The sequence below is a fragment of the Coccinella septempunctata genome, chromosome 8 (genome assembly GCF_907165205.1).
Source record: "Coccinella septempunctata chromosome 8, icCocSept1.1, whole genome shotgun sequence".
Classification (NCBI taxonomy): domain Eukaryota; kingdom Metazoa; phylum Arthropoda; class Insecta; order Coleoptera; family Coccinellidae; genus Coccinella; species Coccinella septempunctata.
Window position 1 is genome coordinate 31,657,357 of NC_058196.1, and position 18,460 is coordinate 31,675,816.

General features: G+C 40.0%; 1 protein-coding gene across 5 annotated transcripts in view; it reads left to right on the top strand.

Annotated features, from left to right (window-relative positions):
- The window catches only part of LOC123318776 (protein groucho), a 52,801-nt gene that overhangs the window by 18,447 nt on the left and 15,894 nt on the right, over nt 1-18,460 (top strand). For 4 of the 5 annotated variants that reach the window (XM_044905511.1, XM_044905512.1, XM_044905515.1 and 1 more), the window contains exons 2-3: nt 8,518-8,615; nt 13,534-13,597. In XM_044905511.1, coding sequence (XP_044761446.1) covers nt 8,518-8,615; nt 13,534-13,597 — 162 coding nt within the window. Of the gene's footprint in view, nt 1-752; nt 1,011-8,517; nt 8,616-13,533; nt 13,598-18,460 lie in introns of those variants that run through there. The other variant, XM_044905514.1, reaches the window with a different exon arrangement.

Below are 18,460 nucleotides of genomic sequence, written 5' to 3' on the forward strand. Positions count from 1 at the left end.
AGATCAGAGAATTGGATGATCATCTTTTTTGGTGAATCACTGAAACTATCCATTATTTTCCGGTAGATCAATCGACTGGTAGATCCTACTCAGGGTAGATCAGAGATTCGGTAGTTTCTTAGTTTTAACTCTTAACCGATCGTTATGATGCCTTAGATAATCTTATAATTCTCCTTTGCAGTAGCTCAGTGAACAGGTAGATCATCAAATCCATAATTTCTCTTCTAGGTAGATTGGAGAAGCTTATTTTTGGGTAGATGTGTGCGTAACAAAAGTATCTTATTGGGAGATTCGACAGATTCTCCAATTCTGTAGACCAAATGAGGTAGATCATTTCATTCAACTTACCAGTACACCAATCGATTGTTTTGGCAATTATGACAGATCCGAGTACTCGGTAGATCAGTGGTGTGGTGGATTTATGTTCTTTTATGAGTTTCTCCCGAGAATCAACCAGTCTATTTCATAGAACAGCCCAATTCAAGAACACATGATTTTTCGACTAAAGCCATAATCGCTTAGGGGTCTTCACCGTCAGGTAGAACGGATAGTCCGGAGCGTAACGCCACTTAAGCTGACTTAAGCGTTGTAAATCACAAATCGACGCCTCAAAGCCATCCGTCCGATGCCCGTGACGGGCGAAAAGCACCATTCCGTCCCTGTCAGAGCGAGATGGATAGACAAAGAGAGCCTTCCCAACGATTCACAAGCTGCGGGAAGCGTCGCCTACTTGTATTTTGTGTTGGCTCGGGCTGTTAGTCTCTTAGTAGGTACGTTTTTGACAACATCTGTCTGAGTCTGTCGGCAGGAATGCGCATCGCGTTCGAACCATAGAATGCGGTCGCTTTAGTGCGAGACGGAAACGCTTGTACGGCGGACAAAGTGAACCTAATTGACGTGCCGTTTCTGTGGAAGTGATTTTGGCGGTTTTGTGACCTCTGTGCCACTTTGGATTAACGCTCGCTCAACTGGATTATTTTATGGAATAATTGTCGATCATGTTCAAGACGGTTAGTATTATATCGATGGATATCGTTGTGGGGTTATTGTATCTGTAAAGCGCTGATGAAGCGTGCTTGTGAAAGTTACCGGTTTCGAGCTGGGACGGTTCTTGGTAGAGATGTGATACGGTCTGCTGGCGAACTAACACGTTGCTATACCGCGTGGACGCGAAATCCGATCAGTTATTTTGGCATGGTCTCTTCGGGGAATGTTTATGGGTATTAAAGAATGAATCAGCGCATTACGACAGCAATATTCGTTACTTTATCGAATATTTCGTGAGATAATACATTATTAGGGAGAGAACTATGAAGAGATCAAACTTTGGTCCATGTTATACACATTTTACTGCCTCATTATCAGTCTACCGACACTACGTCCTTTGGGGTATTATCAAGTAGTCTCTCCATCTGCTCTTGTAGTTTGTTGCTTATTCTGTTATCGGTTGTTCTTTTAGTTCTTATCTGATATCCACATTTCTTATATGGTCCAACCTTTGATCGATTTTTTGGTGCCATAACTTTTTTGTTTGGACGTTTTTCCTTTGAATATTGGGGTTATCTATTTCATTTGTGATGTCAACTTCTTGTGTGATCCCCAGTGGCAATTCTAATTCTATCTGATGGATCTTTGTCCGCCAACTCCCAATATATTACTGATAGGTGAGGTTTTTCTCTCTTCTCCTATAGAGCATAAATCACATAATGATTGACTCGATACTATTGAACATCTTACACAATGTTTATCGGGCACAGAAAACCCTAAATCGACCACTGAGCTTTTGAAACTCTACATACATCGCGTCGGAAAGGCAAACTCACTGATCTTAGCTTCGTTGTCATAGATTAGAGTGATCAATTTCTGCATTCGCGAGAGTCGTTACTCTCTGTCAGAGTTGTCCGGTACAGTTCTATCGATCGAATTGTAGAGATGAAAGATGGAAAGCGTAGGTAAAAATCGCAAACTATAACTGTTCCCGGCGAACTCTTGAACTTTCCGTCGCTTGGTCTCTCGGTGAGTTCATAGAAAATTATGCGGTCGGATCTCATGACCGGGATAGGTTGATCTGCACCGTGCACGACCTCAACGTTCAAACTTTTAGTACAGTCGAGAGTTTTGTTCGGTATCCCGACGTTTAAGCAGAAATAATAACTTAAAACGATGGCGAAATCAATGATTCACATTCATGTCCCAAGAAGGTTAATCGTTGGGTAATAACGAACGAAAATATTCACCAATTCTGAATGGGGTGAATTTGTTTACCTAGTGATTTATTCCCGAAACCGATGGCGATTGTACAAACAGATAACGGTTCATGAAAGTTTGATTGATTGCTTTCCGAGAAAATGACATCTTGCGATGTCAATAAGAGCTATTTGCGGGTTTGGGCCTGATGATTTACTGTCATTCCTCGTTAATTTTGATTTCTACGCCAAATTTTTACAATTGGGTTTGTTAGAAATATTAATTTGTTCATGGTCAGTGTATATACTAATTTCTCGAGTATCTACCGAGTGAGAGGGGAGAAAATGAGCTGATTAGAAGGTTCTATTTGACCAAACCGCTGCTTCTCGCCGGCCCATAAAGAAAATACCGAAAAAATACCAAAGTTTTTAACGAATGTAGGTGAAGGCGAGGTTTAAGGTCAATTTAAGGAGAGTTAGGTTAGCACCGATCACAGACGGGGTTACGAAGTACCGATTCGACTCATAGAGTGAAGAGTAGTCTAAAGTATTGATTCCATTATGGTTTTTAAGACTAATCGTCCCGTAATGGTAGATCTAGGACCTTCCACTGTATAGTATATAAATAAGATGTATATAGGAAGATATAAATGAAACAATAATATTTTCAATGAATTTTATTAACACAAAAATTGTACGCCTTGGTTGGTCTTCTTCATGACACCTACAAAGTTGCGAGGTATTCACACTTACATGTTCACTAGAAATTTGTTTGCTTGTCACCTCTGACAAAGCAGTTTCTTCCTAAAAAAAAACTAAGAGGTTGAAAAAAACATGTAAGATGAAACATTAAGATTGGAAATAATAACGAATTGATAAACCATTCGGCGTAACAGATATAACTTTAGACATAAGGTCGCCTAGTGTAACACAACGAATCTCATTGTGGAACTTGTCCAGTGTTGCCTGTTTCGATGTTATAATGAAACGTGTTCTATCAGTCATGAATTCAAATTGGTTCAATTGGCTAAATTAGATCAATTAGATGAATCGTTCCTTGAAAATACTTTCATTAGACTTGCCACTTCTTTCGGCTTTGGGTATTAAACCATTTGTTAGTTTGGAATATTTTTATTTAGCGAAATTAATTTTTTATTATTTTTATTTATTTTTTTATTTGTTTTTCTTCAGCTTTATTTGATTATATTGACCTCAATGAATGTTGATTGTTGAATATCTGAATTTCCATTTTTTCAGGTAGTCGTTCATACGTAATAGCATCAATTGTATATATAATTGTCGTCATTAAATTTCATTCGACAATGTTTTTTTCATTACTTATTTATTTGATGCCGTGTTTTACGACGGAGCGTCGGAATCATCGTAAAATATTGATGTGACGATTTAGAAAGGAGAGGAAGAGGAACGAGCGGACTATGAATATTTCATTACAGGTTCGAATAAACATGTAATGATGCTCTCAAAGACGATTAATATTTCAGAAAAGTAATTACGCATTCCGGTAGCGGGATTGAGGTGTACCGAATGAATTCAATTGTTCAGTTCGAGCATTCTGGAGGCTTTCGTTTTTAATAGTCTTCGTTATTTACAACTTTATAATGGAGTTATTCGAAATGTTCGAGTGTTTCATTCGAGCTGCCATTGGTGGTCCTCCAGAAAGAGTCTGAAGAGAACTGATGGATATTTTTATTGGTTTCTTGACACCTCCAGAGATGTAAACAGTGAAAATTTTGTGTTGGATGATGCTGGCATCGAAATTTTTCATTAAGTTTGGGAAGCATCCTTAGTATACACGCACATGCTCTATCTGACTGAATTATTCTCGAAGTTGCGACGTTTTTGAGAACTAAAACGTTTTTTTATAGTTTTTCAAAAGCCTGTATCTTTCAAACCGATCCGATTCGAAAAAAATGGTATATGAAAAAAGGGTTCGTTTTGACCTCAAGACTCTACTCTTAAAATATGAAAACGAGTCGAAGGCTCACCCTGTATTTTTCATCCTACCCCATCTTTACCTGAAAAAAGATTTATTGACTCGACTGATGGATTTAAGTTTACAATCTCCGACCCTGAATTTCTAACGCAAGCAACTAACTGTAAGAAGACAACACGATCTCTACTGCTAAGCTATAGGCTGGTCACCATTTATCAGTTGGGACACCTTGTATATTTGCTGGCAAAACTCTTCAAAGAAGACACTTTCTACGTCTTGTAACTCCTCTTTGCCATTATTTAGGTATTTTGTTCAATCCAATTCGATTGTTTTCAGATATTGTTCATTGATACCAATAAAAAATTGGTTAATCATCGAAAACATCCTGTGAAAAATTTCCTTCTTGAACTGACAGATCGAAACACGTAGTTATTGTTCATATCGGGGACGATTATAACAAGTGATGAATATTCAACATTTGCCATCGTTATTCATTATGCAAAATTGTTTTCAACAACTAATGTATGGGTATTTATAATTTGAGAATGCGATCCATTTCATAGATTCCAAACCGTCAGATACAAATATGCGAAATTAAACATCGGGCGCTTCGTTAATTCGGTTTCAACTAGGTAGTTCGCCAGAGAAATTCGATACTGTGTTCGATTATGTTCGAAATTTCTGGTCAGCAATGAATCACGTAGGCTAAGCACAATCAATACCTTAATCGAATAGCAATTATCAATGGTTTCGTAATCTTTCTTGTGACTCGTTGCAAAAGATTCGATTTTTATGATCAATATGTCTACCTTACGATCACATCTGCCTAAAAAAAACCATAACGAAATTAATTCAATAAATACTGAGGTCAAGAACACTTCTAACAACTGTCTGTGATTGGTGCTAACTTCACCCTTGTCAATCTGACGTTGGAAACGTCAAGCAAGAGTTAATTCTGTGATCGTGGATTTGTTCGGTGAATGTCAGAATACAGAATCTCGCTGAAAACTGTGGAGAATTTGATGATATTCCGTTAGAGATAAATTGCTCCAGGATCATTAATTTTTTCTCGCTTTGAACGGACTATATCCGTCGAAACAGATCAATAAGCCGCCTAATTACCGTATGTAGAATCGCATGACCCCTTACATGACCCTATAAAATATGTATGCGTGTCATATTATTGCTTCATTGTATTTAATCGCGGTATTTTATATGAAATGGTTCGTTGGAGTTGGAATACATTACTGGTTGGATAACGATCAACCTACATTTAATCTCTGCCATCCGAACTTGTTTGAACCCGAATTCTAGAAAAATTTCTAATTGAACTTGCTGATTTTGGCTGGTACCAAATTTTTCAAACTTCACAGATACTTTGTAATTTTTTAACATCAAATTATAACAGTAGAGGTGGACACTGGAAAGTTAGGAAGAAAAAATGAACGGCGGAAGGCATTCTGTTCCCCTGGGTTTTCACACCAGCAGAAAACGCCTCATTATACGAGAAAATATGAAGAATACTTTTATTTTACAAAATGTTCAAATATTCATTAAATAGCGTCCAACTCAGTTTCAAGAATTGGGTTCTTTGAATTTTTGGTATTTTTATGGTACGTAATGGTCAGATGAGAAAACTGGAAGACGTGGGTAATATCTTTTGTTCGAAAAATATTAATCGAATAAATGAAAAACTATTTTCCGAAATTCATTTCATTCGATAAAACCGTTTGTGAGATAACACTAAAAATAACATTTTTTATGGTTTTTGGACAGCCTGTATCTATCAAACTAAACCGAATCGGAAAAAATGGTATAAGAAAAAAGTGTTTCTCTCGACCTCAAGAATCTATTGTTAAAATACAAGTCAAAGACTCACCCGGTATTATCGGGACTAATGAGTTTAATCCCATATTCAGAGAGGTGAATCATTCTCGATTCAAAACTCCACAATCCATCCAAATGAACAATCTTATCTAGGATTCAATGAAGTGTGAATAATGTTATACTCCGTATTGAAAACACAATTTCTTATCGTTTATTCAACATTCACCGATTTTGATCCGCGTATAATGTAATGAATGGCACTAATCGATTATATTCTCGATATTTCCAAGATTTTTTATGGGATTTAACTAACTCCACGACCTCCAACCCGCACGAAATGGTTGGGAATTGAGGCTTTCACTTCTGAAGTAAATCCTGAGAATATTTAACTTGTAGCTAACGCGATGTAACTATAAGAAATAGTGCCCGAGAAATTAGAGATTTTGACGTTTACCAAACGCAAACGTAAACAAATCCACGTCAGTTCGACAAAACTTGACCCATAAAGAGGATCTCCAGGCCTACTAGTCCATATAAACCGCACACTGTCATCTGTCATCTAGTGTCATCTGTCAGGAGTCGATAAAACCAAACTACTCGGACCGAACTAATTAATTAATGTCGAAGAGGATGATTATCGGAACCGTTTAAAACTAGATCGGCCAACATACCCCTGGGAAGTTCATAAGCAAGTCGTCGAACGCCCATCCTAATAAATATTCATCATCGATTAATGGAAACACGGAGCGAAGTGATAAAATCTAATCTCGGAATTATCTCGGCGGATATTTTACACTTCCATTGTATCGGGCGAACTGTTAAGGGCAGTTCTGGAGCGCCGCTCTCCAAAGCCCCCTCCGCCCTCCATGAATACAATCAGCATAAATTAGGGAGGACCGACGCTCCAGAAGACGGTCTAGATTCCAGATTGTAGCCACGCTCGACTCGAGGCTGCGTTCGTTGGACGTTCACTTATTTATCGAAGGTGACGTTTCACCTGTCATACGTCAAAAATGACAGCTGTCAAATTGGCGAGCTAGTGGCGAAAACGACAAATCTCCAATTCCAATTAAGCGTCTTAGACCCGTTTGCACCAAACGCACTTAGTGTTAAGTGTCCCTTAAAATGAGCCCTCAACTTAAATTACGTTGCACCAACTGTTAAGTGACATTTAAATGGCTAAAGCTAGCCTTAAATTTAAGCGCTCCTGTAATGACCACTTAGGTATTTAAGGGCGGGATCCTAACCTAAAATAATTCGTTGAACTGGCTGCAGAACTTCTCATTTTTGATTGATTTTGAATATTGAATGAATTCATTACTGAATACCAAGCCTTTTCTTTTGCCTTTATTGTAATGCCATCAGTCTTTTTTAATTTTCAGTTTGGCGTCACAAATTATACTATAGTTAGCAACAAACTCTTTTCTTCTGTTGAGAAGTTGAGTGTCCTTCGTAAATTACCACCACTTGCTTAGCAATCATTAACCGTATTCGTAAGGGCAATAAGGACATTTTCTTCACGTTCCTCTTCAACATTAGTAAAACAAATTCACACAAGACCTTACAAAGAAAGTGTTGTACTTATATAAACTTAGGTATCTTTTATTTGACAATTATTATCAATATTAATGCTAATTCAACAACAAAAAGTTGTTACTTTTTGATAATATTATAATAATATCCTTGACACTGACTGACAGGACAATAAAGTTAGGTTAATGAAATGACAACGATTATCAGCAACCAGCCAACCAATGAAATAGCTTTATTGGACTAGGATGAAGTTGCACCAAAATAAAAAACCGAAATATCACTAGATATAAAAACTTGAGGGCCCCTTACTTAAGATTCTGTTAAGCCATAGTCGTGCAACTGGGAATAAAATTAAGCGTTCCGTAACTTTAAACGAGGCTTAGTTAAGTACTCGTTTTAAGAGGTATTGGTGCAAACGGGCCTTAATCGTTCAATTTTTCCGTTCCGCTATTTTGCACCACCAACTCGACTGGGGCGACTTAAGGCGGCCATACGCGTTGAAGCCTGACAGTACGGATCGGCCCGGTAGGGTTCGTCCTTGTCGTGTGTGGCGTAGTAGCCTCTTGTCCAACTGGCGGCAGGCATCATGTGATCTACCGTTTCGGTGGGGATCTCTGGATTTCCTTGTATCTCCTTTATGTTTCCTTGGTTATCCTAGTATCTCCTCGGAAGTCCTTGGATCTACTCAGATTTCCTTGCATCTCCTTGGATTCTCTTTGAATTTTCTTGGATCTCCTTGTATCTCCTCGGATTTCCGAGAAGAAAAGCCTCTTCGGTGGTTATCCCCCCGATGCCGATCGTATGAGGCCCTACAATTTGGTCTCGCGCATAAGTGGCGCCATCTGTTCGTCCCTCACGCGAACGGCCACCTTTAGACGTTCCGTACGCTCGGCTCCTTCCCCGTTTCGCGCGATAAATAACATTTCTTGTAATTACAGCCGCGCCGTGCCGAATCCGTTCTAAAAACTCGAATTCAATCAGTTACGATGAGTTAATGAAATGTACGACTTGTTTCAGGGTCCCCCGCCCCAGGGCGGGCAGATCAAGTTCACCATCGCGGACACGCTGGAGAGGATAAAGGAGGAATTCAATTTTCTGCAGGCGCAGTACCACACGTGAGTATTCCATCGCATTTATGAGCGACCGTTGTAGGTATACATGTTCGTGTGTGTTTGTGTGAAATGAGTCGACGATTGAGGTTAGATACGAGGGGAGATAAGTACGATTGTAAAAAGGGCGAGAGAACTGACGTAATGAGGTGTTAATCAACTGGGGATCCATCACTCTAAACCGTGGTGTGTACCGACACGAAACGAGAAGTTTCTTTCGCGTCATGAAACGTTCGTGTTCATGACGTATGAATTCATGGATGGGATGTGAGAAACCCAGATATCCTAAAAAGTTCTATACTGAGTGAGTCTGATCCGTGTGAATATTTCAACCTCTGCTGGTGTGAAAACACGGGGGGGGGACAGAATGCACACCACCATTCATTTTTTTTTCCTTACTTTCCAGTGACCACCTACACTCTATTCTCTAGGTAGAGTTCAGTTCAATGTTGTCTCCCTTTTACACCCTTAATCAGCCAACAGAGACTGCCGAATAGTTTCCTCCCATCCATGTTTCATGTCGTGTAAACCCATCAATGGGTGAGGGAAACCTCTATATCTTGAAAAATCCTGCTGAATATCGAAAAAAGTTCATTTCTGTGTATCCTCCTCGTCGCTGACAAGAGATAATATCTAATATCTATAGTTAATCAAGCTAACAAGGCACGCGTTCCGCTAAACTTATCAGAGTTTCCAATACCTGCAGATAAAACAGCTCAAATCTCCCATATCCCACTGAATATCGAGATTTTAAGGAAAGAGTTGCATTGGAAACCGGCAGTCAGGGCAGAACACCAACAATACTCAAAAAAAAAGTTGACGCCAAGTACCGTCGTTTTGACGTTCCTTCTGGTCACGCACCGAACATCGAAACCGCAACAAGTCTAACAACGAACGCAATCCGACGTAACTCCAATTATTACATCTGACCGAGAAAGATTAGATCTAGAAATACAACCATTTCATTTACTGTATTCCACGCTTCGAGCTGGCGTTTTATGTTCCTTTTTATTGTCGGCATTGTACCGCGGCAACGTCCGTCTATTTTTATTTCTGTTGCTTTGTGGGGTCGTTTTTACATTCGACGGCCGCAAGATAATGTTCCGAGGTATAACAACGGTAAGATATCTTGGCAGCGGTCGAGGTGTCTCTGTAGTCTATGATGACGGACGACTCGATCCGGTATCCGTTGGAATTTCGATGGGACGCCATCTGTTTCTAGAATAAAATGGGAAATAACGAATAAAAAAAGAGATTTTGCAAGAAATCTCTCGTATACTGAAGATCCAAGTGTTCTGGATGATAATAGTAGGTCCTATGACTCCAACGATTTCAAATGACATTTTTCACAATTATAACCTCAAACAAGGTTGCCATCTTTTCCCCGCCATCTTAAATCGACATTTTCACGGATTACGAACCGTTTAATCCAATTACTTTGCAGTACCATTGAAAATTCAATCGATCCGAACAACAACGAATCCAAGAAATAAACGATCCGCCCAGCAGAAGTAGGCCCAATAAAGCGCCGAAATCATAATGGATGCCGGAGAAGAAAAAACGATAAAACGGATAAAAGGGGCCGGGAAAAGACTCCTCGGGCCCCCAAATGCAATAAAACCTAATGGAAAACGATCCCAATATAATCTTCTTGTGTGTGAATTAATCTTCTTTTGACAACGCGAAAATGGCGGACCGAAACTCTTGCCCGTTAGCTCGAGAGTAAGAGTTTCGCATTCCTAAAGAATGCGTATAATCAATCTTCCGTACGAGGGGGTTGAAAGAGGCCGGAGAGCCGCCAGGGTTGCCAAGTCGTTCGCCACAAACACCCCTACAAAAAAAAACTAGAGTAGTGCAAGCCTCTTGAATCCACAGAGATTTAAAAAACAACTTCCACTACCACTACTACTTGAAATAATCCAAATTGAACAGTTTTTAGTCGAAATAACAATCAGAATCTATTTAAACCGAAGCTCTAAGATATATAACTGCGTTTTCGATCCTCATTTAAACAAAGGAACCATACGAAATCGAAAAATCCCATACTTAACCCTTCATCGGAAGTCCCTGCTTCGTTGCCAATAAGACCGTTCTCGGGAAAATCCCCAGAGTCGCGGTTTTTCCGGGCGCTTGGCAACGCGTGACCGCCGCTGGCGGAAGATCAAATATGTGATTCCCCCAGCCGTGCCGGAAACATAGACGGGGAAGAATGGAACGGGCGGATTTCGATGGTTATCGGTAATGGCCTTCAACATCTTAACGGGGCCTTTAATGATGTCGTGTCTATGGAAGGATAAATGAAGGGACTTTATCGCCGGGTTTTCGTTATTGGAGGGTTGGAATTTTATGTGTTCGTTCGATGTAATTGGGGATTTCCAACGGTTAATGCTTGAGTATACGTGACATCGATTCTTTCATTGCTTGAGGTTCCATATTGAGATGTATTACTCACTGTCCTTTTTAATTTTTCTCCCCAATGTACAAATTCCTCCAGATCTTGAGTAGACCAGTAAATTCCGAGATATTTCACCAATTCCATCGGAGCAAAATCCCCCAGTCCTCCAGCCAAAAAAACCGGGATATTATTCCCGGGCGCGCAAATGTATAAAAGCAATTATCAGTGTCTAGAATCGCCGAGCAGGCTGCTATTCCGTAAAGTGGTGTTAAATTAGATCCTCGTCGAGTCGGAGCGGTCCCCTAGAAATAAATATCGAGGATTCGGACCCTCGAGGCTGTCGAGATCTCTATCGGAATTCCACCGGCCCACGGTTGTTCTTCATTATCGGGACCGAGGGGTCTTTATCCGGTTTGTTTGGGCGGCCGAGGATTCACGGACGGATTCCTTCTAGGGCTGTCATTCTTCCGTCGGAGACAGGGGTGGGTTCCCTCCGTTTGGGCCAGGTAATCGATAGGGAGATGTTAAAAACGAGAGGGGGGACGATGATTGATGGGCAATTGGGTTTTCGTGGGGTTAATAACTGTGAAAATAAACTGAGCAGTAAATGGAATGGGACACCAAGTTCGACTAGCTGAAATTTCGACATTACTTTGATGATATTGGAGTTAAACCTCGAGATGTATTCGTAAGAACAGTAGAAGTGGACACTGGAAGGTAAATAAAAAAATACACGGCGGTTCACCCCTAAGTACATCCTGTTCCCCCCCGGGTTTTCACACCAGAAAAATAGGAAAAGATTGTACTAACAGTAGGGGTAGAACACAAATTGTGGAAAATGATGGAGGTTTATAATAGTACGGAGTGCTGTCTTACCTCTGGACGCATTCTGACCCTATACAACAAGAAAAGATTGAGAAAAATTACTCTTACATGTAATCATTTATTATCGTACAAAAGTTGCCGGATTCATTCTTAACCCATTCAACCTTTCATTCCACATCAAACGTCAACTGTCAAAATTCCACGAATTTTTTCGAAGGCTAGTTAAAAGCGCGTACTCATTACACGCCGCAAAAGAATGCGAAACTGTTTTAACGTTCGCCTCAATTATTTACGCGGCCTATCGATCACCCGTGCGTTCAGAGCCGGCTAATTCGATTAATTGTTATTCAGGCATGAAGTCCGATGGCGCTTTGTAAGGATTCGCCGATGACTGGTGTTTCGTAGGTGGTAGAACTGGTTCTACCCGTACGAGCATCGCGTGAAAAATCGAATCGATTAACGGATTAATTGCGCCGGTACGGGAGACTAATTTGTGGTCGTTGCCGTTGCCACCTCGACGACAGGATCCGATATCTTTCGATCGGAGTGAGTTTTTCGTGGTCCAAACTAGATTTTTTGTGAAAACATTTAGATTTTCGACGTTTACTGAACGCAAATGTTAGCAAATCCAGCGGCTTGACGTTCCGAACGATCACAGGTTAACGTCAGGTTGACAAAAGTGACCTTGGCACCGATCACAGAGAGGGGTGGGTAGTACAGAAGGAAGAGTAGTGGCTTTGGCCTCAGCATCCATGGAGTTGATTTCATTATAGTTTTAAGGCAAATTAGACCGTAAAAGTGAATCTACTGAAATGTCCTGGCCTACTAGTTGTTCATTATTCTCTAGAATGACTGCCAGCCCATCCTCCATCAAAACTGACTTCAACCTATACACCACAATCTGACAACGATTGTCAAAACATAATAAGAGTTGATTTGAAAATAATTCATGATGGAAAATTGGTTCAATAGCCTAAAAAAGTTGTCGGATGCATACATACTTCTACCGATCTCGAACTCAAAGCTTTTCGGTGTATGTTGGCTTAGAGTCAAGCATCAATTAAGATAATAACTTATAACCTACACTTCACGAAAAATTGTTGATCTATTTGTTCGGATAACAACCATATCCGATACAGTCGAGATCGAAAATATTAGATTATATCTTGTTGATTTAGATAACACATTGTATAATAGACATCATGGAACAAATATTTGTTCAAGGATTTCCACCCGTATTTGAGGAATTATGATTAGGATTAATTATAATTTGAATTAGTCAGGAGTGAAATCAATAAAGACATGAAAAAAAGCATTTTGTTTTAGTCCTACTCCATTTCCTCAGTGAAAAGCTTTCAAGAACCATTTTTTACGTCGTTTATCTGCTTTCATGTTTAGTTGTTTCCGATAGCGATGAAATTTCAAAGATTTCATAGCTCCTTCTTGGAGCTAAATAACCTCAATAAGCTTCGTGTCTCTTGTAAACTTCTACCATTTCCGACATAATTCGAACGTTTATTTCTACGTATCCACGATTCCATTCCCACACATTAAACACGTCCCATATATTATTCAGATAATAATATACCGTAGAAACTACGGTCATTATTCCTCATCAGATCAACCATCACAGACAATTCTCTTTTCATCACATGTAATCATTAAACCTAGCGTGAAACATTAATTGATTCTTTTCCTTTTCAGGTTGAAATTAGAATGTGAAAAATTAGCTAGCGAGAAGACGGAGATGCAGAGGCATTATGTTATGGTGAGTTGAACGGGATTTTTTTCGGTATTCATTAGTACAATACAGGTAACTTCCTTTGTTCTTCGATGACTTATACAGGATGTTTCTTCGGCTTGTACATGTACAGGATGAATGTTTGACTCGTACAAATTTTCTTACAGTAGTTTCTTGAGGTCAAAAGAAACTCTTTTTCCCATATCATTTTTTCCGATTCAGCCCTGATGAAAAGGTATAGCCATTTTAAGTTTTCATAATGAGCTATGCCACCTCTGGAAAAACAAAATACCCAATCTTTCAAATTTCACACATACTTTTGAATTTTTGAACATCAAATTATAACAGTAGAGGTGGACACTAGAAAGTTAGGAAGAAAAAATGAACGGTGAAGTGCATTCAGCTCCCTCTGGGTTTTCACACCAGCAGGGAAGAGTACAGAATTTTCAAATTTCACAGATACTTAAGTTATCGGCAACGAAACTACAGTAACTCGTTTATAGTATTATAAATATTGCTTAGTTGACCATGGCATAAGAAAAGTGAGTTTATGCTTGATTTTCTATAGATATTTCGAGGTTAAAAATGGTGTTGCTCATTACGAACTCTTAAAATACCTATATTTTTTATCAAGGCCGAATCGGAGAAGTAAAAAATGCTTCTTCTGACCTCAAGAATCTACCCTGTATACGATTCGAGATCATCATCGCCTCATCATTCGATAGATCCCCTCCCAACATCTCACCCGATCCAGATACCCGCGAAAACAAATGACCCCAGCGTTGCGCGTCCTGAAGCCGGTCGTGGGGTGGTGGGGGGAAGGGAGAGCGACTGAGACAGATCCATTCAGGCCCCGGAACACATAAGAGTTGACATCCGGACCGCACCCGCTAAAGTAGTCACCATAAACAGCTATTTCGCTTGTATCAGACGTGACAAGCACCTTGTCGGGCTCTCGGTAATCGATACATCGTCCCCCCCACCCCCGCACCCTCGATTCACCCCCCCTCCACCCTCTCAGATGGGAAACCGACCGTGTCAGTACGTCGGAAAAATTCAGGACGCCCGGATGGATCCGGTGCGTTCGTTGCATGCGCAGCGGCTTGCGGAAAACGGAGATTTCCGTATGTCGAAGATTGAGGGGTTAGGTGTCGGGTTGGATGAGGAAATCGACAAAGGGACTCCGAGTCGAAGGGCTAGAATACGATAGAAATAGGAACGGGAATGAGGGACACTGATTTTTCGCGACCTTATTCGTTTTATTGCGTAGGCAAGGAGGATACGGGAGTTGATGGGTTACTCAGTGGGCACAACTGTGTGCTACGCTCTTAATTAGTCTTCTAGTAATAAATCTTAAAATTTCATGCAGCCGTTAGGTCTTGACGATTATTTCATTGATTCCATCCTTTTTGGAAATATTTCGACAGTCAACGTTAGAGTCGTTTATCTCTCGATAAGAGTAACCGTGGGGTACGTTTCTAATTATCAATCAGTTGCACAGCCTAACCATCAAGGCTATCAATTGTGGAACACACCCCCCACGTTCAAATTAACCGTTTGCTCAATTGACGTAATTATCAATTTACGTGAGGCACAGCATGATGATCAGTTTTCGGGCGTTATATCCCAATACATTTCGCATTCTACATAAAAACAGCGTTTACGGAATGGAAAATTTTGTTGCAATGTTAATTTTCTTGTTTTAATTTTTCTGATGGAGGCTTTTCATTAGTAGATTGTATTCCTTAGGACTGCGGTTTGTGTGGAAACCCGTGTGGGTCCATTATGGTCGAGCCTGCAAATTGCTAACCGAGACGCGGCCGAGGCTAGGCAATACACAGTTTTTCGTCCTTAGTACATAAATAACGATTTCCTGGGCACTGCGTTAAGTGTCTGCTGACAAATTACGGAATATCGTTTTCGTTCCACAGCGAACAAACCGATAATTACCGTGGAAAACCCAGATTACGTGCGAGTCCTCCAAACCTCCCCCAATCGATACACGGAGGACCGACGACAATCCAACGTTCGGCTTTCCCCCAATTTCGAATGCACTTTAGGTAATTGAAGTATCGGTCGCTATCGGAAAAACACTCGAAAACGTACGCCAGATTTTCCCCGCCGAAACGGACCGGTTAATTCCCGATATCGACCGAAACTCTCCGCGTTGAGCCTTTCCTAAAATTGGAATCATATCACTTTGTTCGGACGTCCTGATCCAACCTCCGGACAATTGGTACAACTGGCAACGCCGCGTTTAGCCCACAAAGTACACTCATGTCTTTGTTCCCTATTTTACCCGATTAGGTTGGACGAAAAGATACATCTTCCTAATCTTCGGTTGCGGAAGAATTCTTCCAGAAAACGACCGTCACTCACTTCCATCTAAAAGATCGAGATCTGGAACCGTGTGAGATCCAACAATCTGGCCTTTTGTTTCCGCGGACGTACGAACCGTAATCTCCGCGACTCCTGACGACATCAGGTGACAATAATTGAGTGTCTCTTCATTGTTCCCGGGACAATGGATGTCTCATTACGTTTCGTTCCCATCTTTCGGTACCATTATGATTTTATCTAATGAGTTCCGCAGTAATGACTGCACGATGATGTGAGAATTTATGGTGCAACGATTCGAGAGTGGAACGGACGTTTTCTGGGACTGGTGGGGTTAAATTGTGGGAGATACGGGGATATACTGAAAAATTCTTAGCTTACTATAGAATCAAACACAATATCAATGTCTACATATTTTCTTACTCAACATATTCTCCTCTTAATTGGATACATTTTTTACAGCGAACCTGGAAAGTCTCTAGACCTTTAAAAAAAAAAAGGTTTCTTCTTGCTCTGCAAACCAGACCTCCACAGCTTTTATAACCTCCTCGTTGGAAGAAAATTTACAACGTTTTGGACTTTTTTTCAGTTGAGGAAAAAGATGATTGTCTGATGGAGCCAAATCTGGTGACTAAGGGGGGTGTTCTAGTAATTCAAACCCTAAATCAAGAATTTTTTGCATGGCAACATGAGATTTGTGTGCAGGATCAAAAACAAAACACATTTGGATAGCTTTCCGCGTCTTTTCTCTTCAATTTTTTCCCGTAGAGTGGTCAGTAATGTCGAATAGTAATCTCCGGTTATTGTTCTACCCTTATCCAAAAAATCAATCATGATTACTCCATGGCAATCCCAAAAAAACTGAAGCAAGAACTTTTCCAGCAGATTTTTGGACACGAAACTTCTTAGGTCTTGGAGAACCAGAGTGTCGCCATTCCATCGATTGTTGCTTTGTTTCTGGATCGTAGAAATGTCTCGTCCATAGTAACAATTCGGTTTAAGAAGTCTACATCGTTTTCAAATCAAGCACAGATCGAACGCGATGCTTCTACCCTTGCACGCTTTTGGTCAACATTCAAACATTTGGGGATCCATTTTGCAGCAATTTTTCCCATGTCCAAATTGACGTGAACTATATGATGAACGCGTTCGTATGAAATATTCAGTGCTTCAGATATCCGTTTTAGCCCTATTCGACGGTCTAATAAAATCATGACATAAACTGCATCGATATTTTCGGGGATTGACACAGAAACTGGCCTACCCGATCGGTCATCATCTTCAATGGAAAATTTACCTCTCTTGAAGCTTGCAGTCCAATTTTTCACGGTCGCATACAAAGGACATTGATCACCAAGGGTATTAAACATATCTTCGTAAATCATCTTATCTCTTAACCTTTGTAAATAGAGTTACTTGATGATGGTATCATCGTAGATCTATGAGTGATGCATATTCTAAAAGAGCAATTCTTCTAGTAATAAATCTCGACGTTTCATTGACCTCGGTGCAATCGTTTGGTCTTGACGAATTTTCAAGTGACTCCATCTTTTGGAGAATTTTTCGAGGGTCAACTTTTGACACGCGTGTCTCCCGAAAAAATCATTATAAATTTGAATGTGATACATATTTTGATAGAGCGACTCTTCTACTAATCAGTCTGAGAGTTTCATCCATGTCTGCAGAACCGTTCGTTTTTGTAATTCCTTTAACTGATCCCATCTTTTGGAGAATTTTTCGAGGGTCAACTTTTGACACGCGTGTCTCCCGAAAAAATCATTATAAATTTGAATGTGATACATATTCTGATAGGGCGACTCTTCTACTAATCAGTCTGAGAGTTTCATCCATGTCTGCAGAACCGTTCGTTTTTGTAATTCCTTTAACTGATCCCATCTTTTGGAGAATTTTTCGAGGGTCAACTTTTGACACGCGTGTCTCCCGAAAAAATCATTATAAATTTAAATGTGATACATATTCTGATAGGGCGACTCTTCTACTAATCAGTCTGAGAGTTTCATCCATGTCTGCAGAACCGTTCGTTTTTGTAATTCCTTTAACTGATCCCATCTTTTGGAGAATTTTTCGAGGGTCAACTTTTGACACGCGTGTCTCCCGAAAAAATCATTATAAATTTAAATGTGATACATATTCTGATAGGGCGACTCTTCTACTAATCAGTCTGAGAGTTTCATCCATGTCTGCAGAACCGTTCGTTTTTGTAATTCCTTTAACTGATCCCATCTTTTGGAGAATTTTTCGAGGGTCAACTTTTGACACGCGTGTCTCCCGAAAAAATCATTATAAATTTGAATGTGATACATATTCTGATAGAGCGACTCTTCTACTAATCAGTCTGAGAGTTTCATCCATGTCTGCAGAACCGTTCGTTTTTGTAATTCTTTTAACTGATCCCTTCTTTTTGGAAATTTTTCGAAGGTCATCTTTCGACCCGCGTGTCTCCCGAAAAAATCATTATAAATTTGAATGTGATACATATTCTGATAGAGCGACTCTTCTACTAATCAGTCTGAGAGTTTCATCCATGTCTGC